Source organism: Clavelina lepadiformis, chromosome 6 (assembly GCF_947623445.1).
Source record: "Clavelina lepadiformis chromosome 6, kaClaLepa1.1, whole genome shotgun sequence".
Taxonomy (NCBI): domain Eukaryota; kingdom Metazoa; phylum Chordata; class Ascidiacea; order Aplousobranchia; family Clavelinidae; genus Clavelina; species Clavelina lepadiformis.
This window is the reverse complement of record NC_135245.1, coordinates 12,803,489-12,824,358: the sequence shown is the minus strand read 5'-3', so window position 1 is coordinate 12,824,358 and position 20,870 is coordinate 12,803,489. Positions and strand designations below refer to the sequence as shown.

The window sequence follows — 20,870 nt, the reverse complement described above, 5'->3', positions numbered from 1 at the left end:
TGTTTCTTTTGAGCCATGACTATTTTCTGCAGATATCTTTGTCAATGATGTTGTGCTCGAGTAAGATTATTATCTACAGTAAATACCTGGTTATATTGCTTTTTGTTTTAACAAGATTGCATGATTTAGGTGAGAAACCAAGCCATCATGATCACACAGCACTTTTATGAAAACAAAGACTTGTATGATTTGATAGAGCAATATGCTCTTACAAATCTGACATTCTTGAAACTGAGTGAGCCTCCTACTGAGATAATAAAGCCACAGTTTGGAGAAAGTTAGTTCATTGCATGTTTGTTAAATAACCAATGTTTGTGAAGTTGTTTCAGACCTATTATAAAGTTCTGCAGTTCTTAAGACATAAAATGCTACTTAACGTTTTATGAAAAGCACTTTAGTTATGGACTACCGTTAAATATTGACAAATAATATGTGACTTCCAAGTTTATGACAGTTATTTGTCGCAACTTGCTGAACTGACCTTTCTGTAAATTTCTTCTTGTTTGTGATGTGTAATGTCAATATGTCACAATACCGGTATATTTACTTTGTTTGTACTTACGGCTGCAAGGTGTTTCCATACAATGTAGTTTTATTTTAGGAAAGTGGACAGAGGATAGAGTGAAGCAATGCATGTCTCTATTTCTGTTTTTGTTGCCTGTCAATCACTTGCTGATTCATAAGTGAGTATTAAACAATTATGGTAATAATTAAACTTTTTCATATTTTATAAAATGTGCCTCTTCTTTTATAGACTTGCTGATGTTTATGTGGATGCATTGGCAGACATAAAACGAGTTGTCTTGCGGGGACTAGAAACTCCTGTACATGGAATGGGCATGTGTTCACCGCATCTTTTAAGTCTAGTTGAGACTTGTCCTAAAGGAGCTGAAACACTTGTTACAAGAATGCTACATATACTCACAGACAGAGGTGTGTTTAATACTGATTGTAGTGTATTAACAATGTAGTTAGTGTCATAATTTGATTCAAAAAGCATGATGTTTTAAAAACTATAGTCTTGAGCGGTAAGGAGAAAATAAATTTTGCTTTTGTTATTTGTGTTGGCTTTATAGTTTAAAATATGTTTTGAACAAGTACAACTTGGACAAGTTATATTTGTCAACTTTTGTTGATTTAACCTGCAACATCAATTTTGTTTGTGTAATAGAACATCCTTCAGCTGAACTGGTTTATCGTGTGCGCGAGCTTTATCAAAAACGTGTTCCAGATGTGAGATTTCTTATACCTGTATTAAATGGACTTGAAAAACACGAAGTCGTATTAGCTCTTCCTAAATTAGTGCGTCTTAATCCACCTGTGGTTAAAGGGGTGTTTAACAGGTAATTGGAATAATTTACTTGTATATGATTTAAATAATGTCGAGGATCCCCAAATTGCGATCTCATTTTATTTTGCCTACTTGAAATATGCTTACTTTATTTTATTTATTATCCCACTCCTAGTTATACACTTTCATTTCGCATTCTATTTTCTCTTAACTTCTATAGCAAGCCTACACAGTGAGGCAATGAACATGGTGTTAAAAAATTTTTGTTTTTTAAACTTAATGTTCTGTAACACGTATGTTTTTATTTATAAAAATTGTCTGTTAATTATAAAAAATATAAATTAAAATAAGAGCTGGCGGATATGAACGATGTTGGCCACAGGTATGGTTGGATACAAATACCAACAGTATACCACAAATAAAAGCTTTACGAAGAAACTCATAAGTGTCCAATTTAATTAGTGTTTGATATCATTTCGTTTAATTCTTGAGTTATTTTTAGTGATACCATACTTTTTTCTTTGCTTTGTGCAAAAACTAGATTTCAACAATGGTGTTTATTGACATGCCAACTAGGGCATCTCTTATGTTTTAGCTGTATAATATTGATTGGCTAACTGTGGGCTATGGTCCACTTTTGGCCTTTAATTATAATGAGCCGCATAGCCATATTATATCCTGTAAAATAGAATTTGTGGGCTTTTTGATTCCAATTTCATCGATTACTGGGCCACCGGGTTGACCACTACCTCTCCGCTTGGCAAGATATTGATAAAACGAGTATATTTTTATCTGTTAACTGCTCGTTGATTGCGGGCTATCTAATTCAAGTAAACTCAAAAGAACAATGAAGAGAAAACACTTAATTAGATCAAAAGTTGATCAAAGTTAAATCTTCAAAATTTAAGTAAATATAATATTGGTTGTACTATGCATGTATACTATTCATTTGTAATTTCCTCACATTATTGTAAGGAAATTTCAATGTGGACAATTTTACCCATGTCAAACTGCAGGCAGGTTTGTGTTGTTTTGAGGTTAAATGCATATGCACAACTAGTCAAAACAGCAGAACTCGTGAAAAACAGCTGCGTATGTAACGAATAATCAAAAATATCAAGTGAAAAATCTGGTTCAAATGGTTTTTTATTCTTTTTAATGCTTTCACCTTTGCTTATAATAGATCCGTGATCATGTATAACGTTAACTTTTTCTATCCCTTTGAGACATTACAATGCTGAATACCTTCTATACATCGGATACATTTATTTCGCGAAGAAATATATTATCCACGCTTGACAGTACGGTTACTATTTAAGATGTCTTTTTAAACGTACAAGCATGATTTACTGAATGCAAGTGACAATGTCCTTGCAAAGAGCTCGCAATTATGATTCTTCTGACATACTGTGTATCGATTTACAATAATAGGCTTACATATTGTCATAAACGAATATAAAGTCTTCATTTTTTACACTTGATTGGATTTTTCACTTGTGTTATATTGTGTACAACAGTACAATGTTTTCAGTTTTGAAGTTTGTGGGAGATTCAACGTCTTCAGAAATTACATCAATTCAAAAACTCTGGTTTTGTAACCTACTTTTGACAAATACAGAGAATAAACTACAGCATGCTGTTTCGTACTGAAAGATAAATTTCAGTTAACTGAAGGATGTGAGACATCTGTTTATGTATATATATATTTGCAATTTACTCATTACTTAGTGTCAGCTTTGGGAATTGCTTTTAATGGTAGCATCTACAGGCGCCAAATTTTCATAGCCGATAGAACCCGATACCAGACATGCTGTGAAACCCTTCGATATTCGAATAATCACCTGGTGTCGTGCTATGGCTGAAACCTTTGGGCACTTTTAAGAGAAAATACGAGATACGAGAAAATACGCCCACGTGTTTGGCAGAACCATTAAAAATTGTTCAAAATTTTTTCCATTTTTTGTAATTACTGGACATACACTGAGTTAATTGCCACAATTAAAATGTTTCTAACACGGTAATACACTCGTTATTTGAACTACTTAACCTCTTCTAATTACCAACAGCTATATGCGAGTAAATCCAACATTTACAAGCCTAAAGCTTGCCATCAAACCAAACCGGCAGGCAAAAAATATTCTGACATTTTAGCATTCAAATCGCACCATTTGTGATGTCAGAATTCAACACATGCTGAGTTACCACTGCGGAAGAATAAAACTGAACTTAATGTCATAATTGTTAATGTGCTGTGCGTTGCTACTTTACAATTGCAGTTGCAGGCTTAGTGATAACGTTGTCATGAATCTCATGCAACCATTTATGACTATGAACAAGGTTAGACGTGAGCTACTGTATCTGCAAAATGCTTACAGCTAGGCTATTCCAGTAAGCTCATGAAAGCAGGCGATGTGGCAACTCTGACTGTGTATCAGTGTAAGACCAAGAAAAGCTATTGTATTCTTAATTCTGTACATCAGTCTGTTCAACTTGGCGTATCTGACAAAAAGAAACCGGAACTAGTGAAGTTTTTAAACAACCACAACAAGACCAAATGTGATGATGACGTGGCTGATCAAATGGCCAGGCAGTATTTAGTCGTAGCAGCCACACGTCAGTGACCCGTTGCTATTTCATATAAAATGTTAGATTTGGCATCAATACTTTGTTCTGTATAAAAATACGAACAGGTGACAACAACGAACCGTTGGATGCATATCGCAACTTCGGCCGTTCTAGTGTTAAAAAACTTTTTTTGACAAATTTTGACGTATGAAGAACTCAAGTAGTTAAATTACGCATTATTGTGCAAAAACTTAAAATTTATTGTAGTAAAGAAGGGCAAAAATCTGAACACAGACCTAGCCTATTCTGAAAAGGGAAATGAGCTAATTACAAATCACTACCAAAAAAACTGTAATTAAGACACAACAAAAACTGTTCCATACATTTGTCTAAACTAAAGATACACAAAGTACCTAAAGCAAAATCGAAGCAAGAGCTGATTCACAATAGGCTACAAGGTGTACAATGTAAAATGACAAGTTCACCTACAGTGCAACCTCTACAACACCGCGACAATGCAGTTTGTGAACAATTTTGATGTGGTAAAAAATTTTGACTTTTTAAACAATTTTGGCAATTTTTGACCTAAAGCTGTAAATTTGACAAATTTTTGACTTGTTTTGACAAGTCAAAAAGTAGTCTCCCTAGTTATAATAAATGGTGAGAAATAACGAATATATTAATGAAAATATGATAATACTTCAGCACAAAATCGGCTAATGTAAGCTCCAGTTTGAAGGCATAAGGTTTAGTGTTGTTTTTTTATGATGTGTTATGATACTGTTATGCTGTAAAAGTAACGGGAGGAAGGTTTTTAATAATGGTAACCATTTTTCACAAACGGAATTTTTTTAAACAAATCGCTTGGATATTTGGTAAAACTGCAGAGGCACTGCTTATCTTATACTATTCGGTCTTAGTTTACCTGCCGAATTAATGATCTGACTCCGTGGTTGCGTGCGGTTAGAAATCTCTAACCTTAACGTGTTACTACTGCTACTAGCCGAAAGCTATTACGATTAACAGATACAGTTTATCAGAAAACAATCCTTTATTGTAGGAACTGTACAGGTTCCGATTATTATGACACAAGCACAAACTTAGCATTCACCAATTAAAACAAGTCTAACAAATTACATTTTAACACGACTGACGTAATACGTTCGTACGATTCGATATCTCTGTCTGCGCGGTTACTCGCATTTTAGCACGAGTTTATAAAGCGGGGCGATGTGAGCGGAAGTATTCAACAAAATATACACAAATAGGTCAGAAATCGCAAACGATAAACTAAGCGTTGGGCAATGGGGATTATACACAGTTTAAACTCGGATGCTATGAAATCACCTGGTAACGTAATAAACGGCGCTTTCACATAAAGTTGTTTAGGGAAAGTTTCCAAATATTAAGCGACAATTGCAGTTTCATCAACAAACAACATTTCAATAAACAACTGGCGAATACTTTCCCACGAATGATATATTGGTATCGGATGTGGCTCCCAAGCCACTACATTCCTCCCCCGCTACGGAAGGCAAAAAAATTGACAATTAAAATGTAATATTCTGATTACAACAATGAGCATGCAATACGACGGAAAATCGGTAACGATACGAGCACAAGACAAAACGACGCAGCAAAGAGAAGGTTATTAGTTATTAGTATTATTACGCATGTACTAAACGAGAGATATACTAAAAATGTCGGCCGACAACTACAAAGGGAAATGGTAAAAGGTTACATGCATACGACATTAGCGGCACCGAAAACGCGTTTATACAATTAAAGAACCTCAAAGTTTGTGTGTGTCCGCGAACTCATCACGAGACGACGAAGCGGGCGGCGTGTCATCAGAAGATCCAGAAGAAGACGGTTGGTCACGAGAACGTCGAAGCAAGGGCGACGGATGAGTTTGTTGTGGAGGTGCATCTCGATGGCTGCGTCCAGCGCGAATACGGGATACAAGGGATCTGGCATACCGCAAATGCTGCGGAGATGATCGGATAAACCCGATGGTATGGCAGAAGGCCCACATCATGGCAAGTAGCTGCAGGATGAAGATAAGGGCTGAGAGAAAAGGATTCGTAATCTGTGACAATGCAAGCAGCAACGTTTGTTTCGCGGCGTGCGCGAACGTGTCTGCGACGTAGGATCCGTTGATCATAGTTTCATCAGTAGTAGTAAGACTTGTTATGACATGTCGCATTTTCTCCTTAAGCAGGTTGGCTTCAGACATAGAGCTGAGCAGCGATTGAAAGTCAGTGAACGAGTCGGAGTCAGGCAGCTCGTTGAGAATCTTCTCGTAGTCGGGAGCGTTGTAGTTGAGGTGTCTAGTCGACAAAGGTAAGTTGAGTTGGTGCACCTGCACATGTTCGTGCGATAAGGTGTAGTTGTGATAAAGGACAGTGTCCCCATGAACTCGGAAGACAAAACTTCTAGCTGGTCGATACGATTCCAGCAGATGAACTCCCGGTAAGACAATGTTGTCTGAGATGAGTTGGCCGTATTGACTGTGGCCGTTTTGATCGCGATATAGGATGAGAGGCCGTTGACTGAACGCGTTGCGGTACGCAAGTGACGGTAAGACGGTACCGTTGATAGAGTGACATGTTGCTCTGGACATAAAATCTCCAAGGCTGGAACCCAAGGCTTGTTGTCCAAGAGTAGAAGACAGTATCTCAGTGGAGAAAATCTTCCCAACTGCTTTGTAGAGCGTGTCAATCAGCTTCGTGAGTTGACAATGTAGGAACTTGTTCTCTTCGTTGAAAGTAGTGAGAACTTCGGAAATGACAGCAAAACATGTAAGCATCAAACAAATGAACATGTTGTGTTTGTAATCAGAGAAACGTTGCGGTGGAATGATTTTCCAACCAGTCCCAGAAGTCCTGAATGTGGCAGAAGAGGTTGTAGCGTCGTCGTCATCGTCGTCATCATCGTTGTCTCCGTCAGAAACTGAACTACTTTGAGATGGAGCCATTGCTGTCGTTGTTGTTAAATCAGTTTGTTTACAAGAATAAAGTTAACAGTGTCAGCTTCATTGAAACACGTCGGGTCAACGTCGGTGGTCATCAAAATGCGGAGGTTCTGCTTGTCTTAACTTATGCTATTCGGTCTTAGTTTACCTGCCGAATTAATGATCTGACTCCGTGGTTGCGTGCGGTTAGAAATCTCTAACCTTAACGTGTTACTACTGCTACTAGCCGAAAGCTATTACGATTAACAGATACAGTTTATCAGAAAACAATCCTTTATTGTAGGAACTGTACAGGTTCCGATTATTATGACACAAGCACAAACTTAGCATTCACCAATTAAAACAAGTCTAACAAATTACATTTTAACACGACTGACGTAATACGTTCGTACGATTCGATATCTCTGTCTGCGCGGTTACTCGCATTTTAGCACGAGTTTATAAAGCGGGGCGATGTGAGCGGAAGTATTCAACAAAATATACACAAATAGGTCAGAAATCGCAAACGATAAACTAAGCGTTGGGCAATGGGGATTATACACAGTTTAAACTCGGATGCTATGAAATCACCTGGTAACGTAATAAACGGCGCTTTCACATAAAGTTGTTTAGGGAAAGTTTCCAAATATTAAGCGACAATTGCAGTTTCATCAACAAACAACATTTCAATAAACAACTGGCGAATACTTTCCCACGAATGATATATTGGTATCGGATGTGGCTCCCAAGCCACTACATTCCTCCCCCGCTACGGAAGGCAAAAAAATTGACAATTAAAATGTAATATTCTGATTACAACAATGAGCATGCAATACGACGGAAAATCGGTAACGATACGAGCACAAGACAAAACGACGCAGCAAAGAGAAGGTTATTAGTTATTAGTATTATTACGCATGTACTAAACGAGAGATATACTAAAAATGTCGGCCGACAACTACAAAGGGAAATGGTAAAAGGTTACATGCATACGACATTAGCGGCACCGAAAACGCGTTTATACAATTAAAGAACCTCAAAGTTTGTGTGTGTCCGCGAACTCATCACGAGACGACGAAGCGGGCGGCGTGTCATCAGAAGATCCAGAAGAAGACGGTTGGTCACGAGAACGTCGAAGCAAGGGCGACGGATGAGTTTGTTGTGGAGGTGCATCTCGATGGCTGCGTCCAGCGCGAATACGGGATACAAGGGATCTGGCATACCGCAAATGCTGCGGAGATGATCGGATAAACCCGATGGTATGGCAGAAGGCCCACATCATGGCAAGTAGCTGCAGGATGAAGATAAGGGCTGAGAGAAAAGGATTCGTAATCTGTGACAATGCAAGCAGCAACGTTTGTTTCGCGGCGTGCGCGAACGTGTCTGCGACGTAGGATCCGTTGATCATAGTTTCATCAGTAGTAGTAAGACTTGTTATGACATGTCGCATTTTCTCCTTAAGCAGGTTGGCTTCAGACATAGAGCTGAGCAGCGATTGAAAGTCAGTGAACGAGTCGGAGTCAGGCAGCTCGTTGAGAATCTTCTCGTAGTCGGGAGCGTTGTAGTTGAGGTGTCTAGTCGACAAAGGTAAGTTGAGTTGGTGCACCTGCACATGTTCGTGCGATAAGGTGTAGTTGTGATAAAGGACAGTGTCCCCATGAACTCGGAAGACAAAACTTCTAGCTGGTCGATACGATTCCAGCAGATGAACTCCCGGTAAGACAATGTTGTCTGAGATGAGTTGGCCGTATTGACTGTGGCCGTTTTGATCGCGATATAGGATGAGAGGCCGTTGACTGAACGCGTTGCGGTACGCAAGTGACGGTAAGACGGTACCGTTGATAGAGTGACATGTTGCTCTGGACATAAAATCTCCAAGGCTGGAACCCAAGGCTTGTTGTCCAAGAGTAGAAGACAGTATCTCAGTGGAGAAAATCTTCCCAACTGCTTTGTAGAGCGTGTCAATCAGCTTCGTGAGTTGACAATGTAGGAACTTGTTCTCTTCGTTGAAAGTAGTGAGAACTTCGGAAATGACAGCAAAACATGTAAGCATCAAACAAATGAACATGTTGTGTTTGTAATCAGAGAAACGTTGCGGTGGAATGATTTTCCAACCAGTCCCAGAAGTCCTGAATGTGGCAGAAGAGGTTGTAGCGTCGTCGTCATCGTCGTCATCATCGTTGTCTCCGTCAGAAACTGAACTACTTTGAGATGGAGCCATTGCTGTCGTTGTTGTTAAATCAGTTTGTTTACAAGAATAAAGTTAACAGTGTCAGCTTCATTGAAACACGTCGGGTCAACGTCGGTGGTCATCAAAATGCGGAGGTTCTGCTTGTCTTAACTTATGCTATTCGGTCTTAGTTTACCTGCCGAATTAATGATCTGACTCCGTGGTTGCGTGCGGTTAGAAATCTCTAACCTTAACGTGTTACTACTGCTACTAGCCGAAAGCTATTACGATTAACAGATACAGTTTATCAGAAAACAATCCTTTATTGTAGGAACTGTACAGGTTCCGATTATTATGACACAAGCACAAACTTAGCATTCACCAATTAAAACAAGTCTAACAAATTACATTTTAACACGACTGACGTAATACGTTCGTACGATTCGATATCTCTGTCTGCGCGGTTACTCGCATTTTAGCACGAGTTTATAAAGCGGGGCGATGTGAGCGGAAGTATTCAACAAAATATACACAAATAGGTCAGAAATCGCAAACGATAAACTAAGCGTTGGGCAATGGGGATTATACACAGTTTAAACTCGGATGCTATGAAATCACCTGGTAACGTAATAAACGGCGCTTTCACATAAAGTTGTTTAGGGAAAGTTTCCAAATATTAAGCGACAATTGCAGTTTCATCAACAAACAACATTTCAATAAACAACTGGCGAATACTTTCCCACGAATGATATATTGGTATCGGATGTGGCTCCCAAGCCACTACAAAACAAACTGAGAAAGAAGTAGTGTGGGATAACTTATTTTAAATGGAGCGTTAGCATTTTGAACATAACTTATAACAAAATGCCTCATTATAGTTTTTAGCTTGGTTTAATGTTTTTACATGACAATGTAATAATGATATTACTTCATTCAATGAACACTTAGCAGGTGAAGATATGCATGTAATATACTGTGTTTGAAGTAGTTATAAAAGTTTGAAATAATGAAAGTAAATAACATCACAGAAATTTAACAAGGTTTGCCATCCAGAGAATGGCAGATCCTCCAATAACCGGTAAGGGCTTGGGAAGCCTGCACGGTGTGCCTGCGGTTAATTTCATATATTGTATAACTGACGAATATCGCTGGTCCTGGTTTGTCCGTTAAATGTGATGTCTACTGTACAAAAAACATCTTGCCAAATTTTTAACTTTTGAAATAAATCTTTTATTGAATGTGGCTAAACATTAGGTTTAAACAAAACATAGTACCAGTTTCATGCAGAACTGCATAAATATACATGTAAGAGAATAATGTCAGTAGATAAGATATAACAAAAAAATCAAATTTGGTCTTCAAAAGGTGTTTTTTAATTACCTTTTAGCTTATTTTTTTTCTTGTTTGGTGAAACCCACTGCACGCTGTTTTCTCTAGATACTTGAAATTATAAGCGTATTTAGTGTATTGTTGTTTTCTTCCTGTTGATATTTTTCTTTTGTTTAGCTGTATTTTTGTTAGTATAGAACCTAATGGTTACGCAGTTCTACCTACCATTTGTCTAACCTACTGTAAAAAATCTTGGCTTGTATGAATTTTTGCTCTTTCCACTGAGGTAATATTTGTCAATTCTTTGATTGTGTTTGAACTTTTATTACTTTACTGTTTGATAATAATGTTATTTACATTAATTGAGTTTTTAGGTTATTAGGTGTTCAAAGACCTGAGAATTCGATGCCTTCAAATAGTGCATTAAGTCCAATTGAGCTCCTTGTTGCTTTACACAACATGGAACCAGCAAAAGTGGATATGAAGTGCCTAATAAAAGGTTCTGAATGCTTAGAGAAGTATTTGAATATGTACTTGCATTCATTGGATTGTTTGATCTGTATATGTAATAAATTTCTAAGCTACAGTTGTAAGACTGAGAGCAAGCAATTTGAATTCTTTGCTTTAATTCATCATTGATTTATTTTATCATGAGATGTTATGCAGTTCACCTGAGCAGCTGGTTTTAAACCAATGTATCAATTATCACTGGTCTGCATGAAAATTTTATTCTGTATGATGCCAACGTTTTCTAGCTAATTTTGGTGCGCTGATTTCAAAAATGCCATCCTTTTTTGCCTGTCACATCAGGTTTTAAAGTTACGGTCGAAAAACCGCATAATTTTTCGCTTTTACGTTTAACTACCCACTTTTTTGTCAAAAGGATATTATTTATCAAGATAAATTTTGTTATCACAATGAGCTACGTATGTGCATCAAAGCTACGTATGTGGTACCAGAAAAAACTCAAGAGCCTTCCCTTTGGCGTCCCTACGGTATATAGGGAGCAAAAAAACCATCGCAATGACTGTTATTTTTGTATGGTGTATTAAGGGGTTTAACAGAAGAAACAAATCCAATATCAAGTACCCTAATTTAAAGTCAGCATTGAGGCCTGTACCACATTGTGATGAAATTCCTGTGCCGAATCCTCTAACAGAGATGTAAAGCTCCTCAGAATCTGAAAAAAGTGCAGGTGATGGAGAGCACTATCTGGAAGGAATAAACGATGACTCTCCAAAGCTGTTTTCACAAACTAAGCTGAATGATCTCACAAGAGAGTTATATCTTTCAAAAGAATATGCACAACTTCTAGCATCAAGATTAAAGGAAAAGAATCTTCTAGAAAAGGGTACAAGTTTTGCGTGGTACCGCCACAGAAAGAAAAAAATTACAGAATTTTTTAGTAAAGAAAATACTCTGGTTTATTGGAAGAATGTTCAGGGTTTAGTTGAAACATTTAGGATATCATATTCAGCAGAATATTGGAGACTATTCATAGTTTCTTGGAAGACGAGCATGAAAGCTGTGTTGTGGTACAATGGGCAAACTGTGCCATCAGTACCTGTTGCACATTCTACTGAGATGCCAGAAACGTATGAAAACACAGAAACTCTGTTGCAAATGATAAAGTACCAAGAGCATAACTGGTTGATATGTGCTGATTTAAAAGTTGTAGCTCTCATACTATACTACACTAAATTTCCCTGTTTTCTTTATCTCTGGGACAGTAGGACAGATACTTCCCACTTTACACGGAAATTGTGGCCAGCAAGAGATGAGTTTCTGCCTGGATCTAAGAATGTGAAGCCACATCCTCTTGTTGCTCCAGCAAAAGTTTTTTTTACCGCCCTTGCACATCAAGTTTGAGTGCATGAAAAACTTTGTGAAAGGTATGGACAAATACGGAGAAGGATTTAGGAACTTGCAAGAAAAGTTTTCGTCTTTATCCGAAGCTAAGCTGCAAGCAGGTATTTTCACTGGACCACAAATCAGAGAACTGTTGAACGATGAAGATTTTGAAAAAACGTCTATAACGGAATTGCAAGCCTGGAAGGGGTTAAAAGCTGTTATCCAGCAGTTCCATGGAAATAACGGAGCCTCCATTTACAAACAGCTTATTACAGATATGCTCGATGCCTTACAAAAACTTGGGGGTAGGATGAGCGTCAAAATGCACTTTTTACCCTCCCACCTAGACTACTTTCCAGATAACTGTGGGACGTTTAGTGAGGAACAAGGTGAACGTTTTCACCGGGAGATAATGGTGATGGAGGAACACTATCAGGGTAAGTGGAATGTCAGCATGATAGCTGACTAATGCTGGTGTCTTAAAAGTGAAGACTCTACTAAATATGAGAAAAAATCAGGTAGACACGCATTTTCAATAAAATAGATTCCGAGGTAGTGAACCGCTGTGCTTTCAATAATAAATAATCATTTTACTGGATTATATCGTTATTGCTGTAATATTTCAAAAATCTTTATTGTTTTATCATAAGAAGACAAAGATGTGTAACAATTCTGTGCAAACTGTGAATTTTTTCGAGTCAAGCTTGTTGTACAACTTACATTATTTGCGATTATTCACGAAAAACGCTCTATGACGTGTAACAGTTATCTCAAAAACCTGATGTGCTAGAATAAAACGGACCACAGATTCGGAATCAGCGCCACAAAATTAGCTATATTTGCATGTTTTTAGTGAAGAAAAAATTTTGAAGTTGAAAAATGCAGGCCAGTGTTATGATTGATTACAAAATCAGTTTGTGTAGATTACTCACCATTCAGTAATTTGTCTGGTGTTTATACTAACCTTTCCTATATTTACCATGTTGGGAGACTACCTAACTGTTGGTTAAAAATTATTGTTAATTCAAGTTAAATGAATGTTTTAATGTAAATAACATGTGTAGTACATATTTAATTAGACAAATTTGTTTTGTATTTTTGTACAAACAAAAGCATTTTGTCTCATTGATTTTGTTTGTATTTTAATAGTAATTTTTATTATTATCTCATTTTATTAGTTGATATGCACCTTTGTGTAAATATTACAAGCTTTAATTTATTGTAAAAGTTTCTTGCAATGACTTGCTAAAATGGAAACCAACTGAAGTACAGTCGAAATCAGTTAATCGCATATTGGTTAAAGGGATAAATCGCTTTATAGCATAGCATTGCATAATCCTAAAACATTCCCATTCACTTGTGAAGAAAATTCAACGATTAATCGCATAAGGGTTAATCGTATAAATCGGTTAATCGAATAGGAATTCTTGATTGATTTGTAGACTTGTATCACTTAACCGCATATTTCTTTTGATGAAGTGTTAAGTTGCTGAAGATTATCCTGACCAATAAACAAAAATCATCGCAAGATCTCCCATAACCCGCAGCGATTGAATACACGACAAGACACTGAAGACAGCAGTTGTGAATTAAAGACAGCTGTGATTAAATTCACCGCAAGGCTGAAGGCTATAGAGACAGTAGCACGTAAATGATTTGAACAATAAAGTAAAACTTCACGAAAAATGGCCTTCTCTACAGTGATTTTGAACCACAAAACTACGTTTTATTTAAGGAGACGGATCGTTACATCACAATAGAACAACAAAACTAATTTTTATTTAAGCATTGCAAAGCATTTCGTTTTTGTTTCGTGTTTTTTTTGTGTCGAAATCGAAAAGAAGGAAGCTCACTTGCTGCGTCATAATGCATTGTGTCATTCCAAAAATCGGCGGAGGAGCAAGAATGCGTGCGCCGGTGTTTAAAAGAGAATAGTGGACAAAATGTAGGAAACGCATACATCGGTTAGTCGCATACATCGGTTAATTGCATAAAAAAGCTTGGCAAATTGACTATGCGATTAACCGATTTCGACTGTATCACATGCTATCATATAGCCACACAGTTTATTTAGGGTGTGGTGTATTTATTATTATCTTTTCTAGTTTTTTTTGTTTAACTTACTATGTTTTGAATTTTAGCTACTAGTTTGTGCTTTGCTGAGAAATCAGTGTACACTTCTGAAGTATTAGTGACAGTTATTAATCACTTGGTTGAGCAAGACATCATACCTACGTTATTGATGCGGACTGTAATACAGGTACTATTTTGCTACCTATTTTAGTGTTTTGTGCATATAGAATAGATTTTCAAATTGGGTTTCTGAAAATATCCCTCCTACAAAGCGTTTGGGAATTGCGGATCTGTGTCATGCATGTTATTTTGCCCTTTCTCTTGTTGAGAAAGGCAAGTTGCTAAGTTTTCAATGCCCCCTATATTTGAACTAATTTCTAAGTTTCATAAGATTAGTGAATAGGATTGTAAAATTTTTTTATGAGAAGCCCAGTTCACTTAATAGTTCAAAAAAAATTTTTAGGACGTTCTTAAGCAAGTTTACAAATAAGTTTCTGTGGGTATATGCTTGTTGATTTGGAAATACATAAAAGTAGTATGTAAAAAGATTGAGCATCCATTATATGCCAAAAACAACTTACCAAAGCATCCTGGGTCTATGTGAGCTTAACCTGCTAGAGTCTAGAGTAGACAGTATCCGACTGCGAATGTATTCTGGTTATTGAGAGAAAGCAAGATTCGAGAAAAGAAAAAACAGTTAAAAAGGTTGGCCCAAAATCTTACCTTATTCAGATGAACAAAGGGAATTTATTTCAACCTTAGGTTAGGTTAGCAGGTGGATAATTCTCACAGTATGGATCAGTTGACAGAACTCATTCCAGTTATTTTGAGCGGTTCATTGGGTTAATATACCAGCGATGAGCAAAATAAGACTGTGCTATCTGGAAGGATTTTTCAAACTGTTAAATTTGTTCTACATCTAATTGGTGAATTATTATACATACAGTTATCATGTTTACCTTTTGCAGCGTGCGTCTGTACTTTTATGCTGTCTGAAACAGCATATCCTGAAAGTACTAATGTAATGCTGCAATGAAACCAGCAAAAATCTTGCACAAGTTTAGTTGCCTGTAGTCTGACCTTTCTCGTACAAGAAAATAAGTAAGTATTACCAAACACAATACAAATCGTTTTAGCCAACCAAAACCAAACCAGTAATTGTACAACTGAGTGCAGGTCACATAACGATAAGCATACTAAGAGCTAAACATACTAGATACCCAGATACATTTCAAGTAATCAGCATCAGTGCAAGTCATAATTTGCTCATTTGCACTATGCAATCTATCCAAATTACAGTTGTTATCTATAATCTTACAATTATTACAATTAATTATAATACTATTGATCTACTGTAGAATATATTCTTGTCACATCGATATGTACGATATCAACGTGACATAATTGATACCGTAGTTCGGCGTGTGAGCCTATATTATTTTAACTCTTCATTTGCATAGGCTTAAATTATGTAGCATATAATTGCAATAACTCAAAATTTGAAAGTATAGTTGTAATCTCAATAAAGTTATATTTTTTTCTTATGAATATTATAATCAGAACTAGATAACTTTGAATATATTTGCACTGCTGTGTGTGGGAGAAGTAGAAGTATAGTATATTTAATGTATTCAGAAGTACAGTATAAATTGGTTTGAACTCATCGTTTATGTTCTTTGTGATTCAACATACTTCCTTCTTTTGTTTCATTGCTTGGTAGGACAGTGGTTAGAACACTGGGCTTGTAATAATGCAGCTCATGTTCAATACCCAGTTGTTCTAGTATTGTAATGTTTTTGGGCAAGGCATTAACAGCGCTTGTTGTTCCTTGCTTCTGCTAAGCGTTACTGGTCAACATTTCTAATTTTTGCAAATCCAATTTAAAATAATCAAAAAACAATTTGATTATTTGACTGTCTATTAAAACTTCCAGAAAGACTGGCTTGGTAACCGAAACTCGAGCGATGAGGAATTCAATAAAACAAATTTTGGCATTTGGTAATGTCTTGAAATTCTAGTCAATCTGCATATAGAAATATGACTTGGCTGAGAAAATTTATCATTCGGAGAAAATACATTCTAATATAAACCAACTTCTAGTTGGCGTTCAATTTCTACTCATGATTTTTCCCCTAACTCGGAGATGTGAGCTATTAGGTCAGACGATCTTCAAATTTAGTAGGTAGGTGGGAAAAAATCCCGGGTGTTTTGTAAATAAACGTGATCTTGTAACTACTTTTTCGTGGAATCCTAAAGACTAAAAAGCACTTTTTGCCGTTTAATAGCTCTTTTATGGTCTTGCTTTTAACTTTTGGTTACGGAAGGCTATGCAACTCTCCAACATATCATTTTCACGACAAGTACATCTGGTCGCGTGATAAAGGAATTTATGAAGGATACTTTAAAACAGTTTTTCTGCATAAACGTTTTTTTGGGTAAAAGTTGAAAATACTTCCCGTTTTTATGGATTGTGATGAAAAAATTGCAATTGACCTTTTTACTATTAGAAAATCCCTCTATTTTCCCGATATTCACTTTAATTTAACTCGAAAGGTTTTTGCGATAACACATTGAATTCCTGCGGTTTGTTTATGACGGGATCTGAAAGTAGCAGCCCAAAATCATGCTTAACCAGATATTTTGGGAATTTAGAAGTGATATATTTAACTTAGTTTATAATTCTATTCATATCTCATAAAAGTACAAAATAGCGCACTGACTTTTTTCTTTGACTGACATTCAAAGGGGATTCTTCAATTTTTAAGATTTTAAAAGTTATTATTTTCACAGTTTTAGCATGAATTTGCTTGAAAATTTGTGAGCTTATAGCATGTTTGAAGAAAAATCTGGGAACATTTTTCCATTCAAAATTTTTCAAAAAGCTAACTGATTTATTGTAACAATTTTTTTTTTAAATTATATAACATAGGATAGTTATGCAGAGTGTAAATAAAAAATCCACCTATTTTTAAATCAATCACTTGACTACTTTAACTGTAAAACGACGAAAACTTCAGAAATTAAGCACTAATAAGAAAATAGGTGTTTTAGCCTACCTGGGGCAACTTTATACTGGAATAGGCTTAAAATTACCTATCTCAAACGTGTAGTACACGGACCCAAAATGAAAAGCAAAATTCCTAGCCTAAAATTGCTCATTTTGCCTATAGTCATGTTGATTTTAGCTATAATTCTGTGTATCACAAACTACTAGGGTAATTCCAATGTAAAAACCAACTCCAACCATCTTGCCATTTGATTGGTGAAATCAAATTTTTTTAAAGGTCTACCTTTAAAGATATGTAAGAATCCAACATATTCATAAAAATCTTAATTTTTGACCACTGCACCCCTTTACTAAAGAGCCTTAGTAATTGCACATGCTAAACTTTTGTTTGCTTTATATTGCTTAACATACTGTAAGTTGTAATTTTAAGGTAAATATGTTCGGCTTCTACAATCTACATTACTGTTTATATTTGCAATCCTGTCTCTGTTACATCATCTTGTTTGAAACAAAAATGGAACAGAAACAAGTTGCTCTACGCACTATTAATTTTACATTTACCCGATAAGAGTCTTCAAGAATTAGTTTACAAAGTTTTACCTTCATTTTTCAAATGTGACGAAGTATGCAGTTTTCCATGGCAAAATGTTTGCCCAAGACCTTTTAGCTGAATTTTTGTGCAGCAATACGTTTATCAAACTCTTATGTGGGGTACTATTTATATTAGTTTACCCTTCAGTACTAGTTTTTCCTGATTTGATATTGGTAGAAAATACTTCACGATGGATATATCTGCATTGTTCTGATGGGTAGCTTGGCCTCCATCTGGGCTTGTTGTTATAGGCCAATATTTATTTTTGTGTGGACATAAATTGTCAAACAATAAGTACTTCATGGACTATAACTATTCATTTAGGCCCTGATCACATACCCTCGCCTATCAGGTTTTATCATGAATGTTCTACAGCGCTTGATTGTAAAGCGGGTGTGGGAGCAAACAAAAGTTTGGGAAGGTTTTATTCGATGCTGTCAGGTAAGGATATATCGCTATGTTTGTGTAGTTTATTGTTATATTGTATAAAAATGTAAGTCACGTACTACATTGCTGTCATTTTCATTTCTGAAATTCAAAACAAACATTTAAACTAATCTTGTAACTAGAGCGTTTTTGTTTTTTTTCTATCCAATTTTTTGTATATGCAATTAACACGTATTATGCGTAAGACGTAGCACGTTGTTGCACAACACGGCATGTCAGTAATTAGTAATTACCAATGATAAATCATCTAGTTCAGTGCTTTCCAACCTCTTATACTGTACGCACTAGCGCATATAAAACTATTGTGGATGAAATTTTTATCTATTAATTTCTTTGAAATCACGACACTTCATTATTAAAACTTTTTAATCTATTCATTATGCTTACTTCACAAACGGTCTTTGATGAATTTCTAAGAGAACCATTTTGATTTTGGTTATTCTTAGGCAACGCTGGTTGGTTGTGCAAATTTGTTTCTCTGTCTCAGCATTTTTTTGCTTACCCTTGCATGATTGCAAATCCAGTTTTGTCAATTGGTTCCAAGAACTGTCAGAATAGCAACCATAGCGCCTGTAAAAAGAACGTGACAGAGTGTTGAAGTGGCCCAAAAGAAAAACAAAAACAAAGCAACGGATGATGATGTTATGTCGTAATAAGACAATGGTTAAAGTATTCGCGTGCTTTTATAGGGGTCATATCCCAATTCAAAGAGATAGGCTTTTCAATGCAAAGTACTTAGCCTAGACCTGGAACCAGCTGTCGCCAAAACAACAACAAATTACTCCGCATCGACGTCACATGCGCATTGGACCGGAAAATTTCTTACTTTTTTTAATATGACGCATTGAGTGCGAACAAACAACAATCACTGTGTTGCCGGCTCAAAATTGTCTTTTTTATTGGGAAGTGACCCCTATAGACATAAGATCATTTAATTTTCTCATAACAACGTAAGATTGGAAAACTAAAATGGAAAACTCTCCTGTAACCTTCAAGACCATTACGCATGTTATGGGTTTGCTCCGCATGGATTGATTTGGGTTTAAAAATACACTACAGTTTTTTTTATATAATTCTGTCGACATTGCGAATTGAAACTACTTGACGGACAATAAACATTTTTAGCAACTTAGTTACGAAAAAAATCAACAGTTGAAATTATACAGATTGTTTTATAAAATGTATAGTTTAATAAGTAGTACCCAAAAAAAAAATTAGTCCCTTATTCCCCAGCATGCCAAACGCTTTACACTGTGGACTGTATTGCGTATAAATGAGATTTTTGTGACATTAAAAAGTGTAAACCATCTTCAAAAAAGTTGAAAAGCACAGATCTAGTTCATTCAGGTATTTACACAATAATCAGAAAAGTTGGAAACTTAGGTTTAACTTAACTTGCTTATTCTTAGGTAAATTCGTGTTTTAATTTGGAGATGATACTATTAATATTAAATGTTTGTATTTACAGAGGATGAAACCTCAATCTTTCCAGGTTTTACTACAGCTTCCTCCAGCACAACTTTCAAATGTGTTTGAAAGTGTACCAGAATTGCGAGAGCCATTATTACAACATGTTATTAAATTTACTCCACAACAGGTTTGAAACAACTAAAATTAAAGAAACACATTGGAAAGGGGTAAAGCATTTAGAGGTTGTGTATTTCCACAAAGGCAGCTTCTTGCATTTGTGCATCGATGGTAAAAGTTTCCAACGGGATTGTTTTTTATACCGTTATTATGAGCCATTTGCTGTAATTACTTTTAATTTTTTTATTGAGACTATTAAAAAAATGAACAATTTTGTCACCTGTGGGTTGGGAAGAACAGATAACATGTTTTTGACTAATGCTGCTAACAAACTACAGCAATAAACACCTATGAAACATAACCTCATTACCTGAAGTAATGTTTTAAAAAGTATTTGACCATAAACATATATATTCTTGTAAGGAGAAAACTATGTTTCGAGACATTTGTAAAAAGAAAGGTATTCGTGATGAATCTTTCTAAAATATTCCATGTTACATATATTTATTTAATTCATAGAGACAACACATTTCTCCAGCAATTCTATCAGTATTGGAAACTATGCCACAGCAGTGTCGAGAAGAAATACTTGCAGAAATGCCAACGCTTGAAATGGAAGAACAGCCCAGAGTTACAAAAGAATGGGAAGAACAGGAAACAGCTAACCAAGAAAAGCACTCAACAAAAAGCATCCATACACTTGAAGAAGCAATGAAGGTTAAATATTGTCAATGAAATCATGAGTAGATTTAATGGGTTTATGCATACGTTTTATATGTAATTATTTGAAAAATGGCAATAACTGTACTTTATCTATTTACAGTACCAGGGGTGCATGGTGATTTAGGTTAAGAAAAAAAGAAATGCTGAAGGCAAGAAAATTTTATATTTCTGATGCCTTCAGGCTAAGTGTTTTTAGGACTCAATTTAAAAAACTAAACCAATCTCATATTGTTCAGCTGGTTTCAATACAGTTGAAATCAGTTAATTGCATACCACTGAAACGAATCTATCGCTTTCTTGCATATAAATTTTAAGTCTCAAATCAAATTCTGTTTAACATTA

General features: G+C 35.9%; 1 protein-coding gene across 1 annotated transcript in view; it reads left to right on the top strand.

The window, feature by feature from the left end:
• Positions 1-20,870, top strand: part of LOC143461960 (symplekin-like) — an 82,434-nt gene that overhangs the window by 47,627 nt on the left and 13,937 nt on the right. Inside the window, exons 18-26 of the mRNA XM_076959917.1 lie at positions 130-277; positions 602-683; positions 755-933; positions 1,172-1,343; positions 10,683-10,807; positions 14,301-14,419; positions 18,156-18,272; positions 19,747-19,875; positions 20,325-20,522. Coding sequence (XP_076816032.1) covers positions 130-277; positions 602-683; positions 755-933; positions 1,172-1,343; positions 10,683-10,807; positions 14,301-14,419; positions 18,156-18,272; positions 19,747-19,875; positions 20,325-20,522 — 1,269 coding nt within the window. The remainder of the gene's footprint in view (positions 1-129; positions 278-601; positions 684-754; positions 934-1,171; positions 1,344-10,682; positions 10,808-14,300; positions 14,420-18,155; positions 18,273-19,746; positions 19,876-20,324; positions 20,523-20,870) is intronic.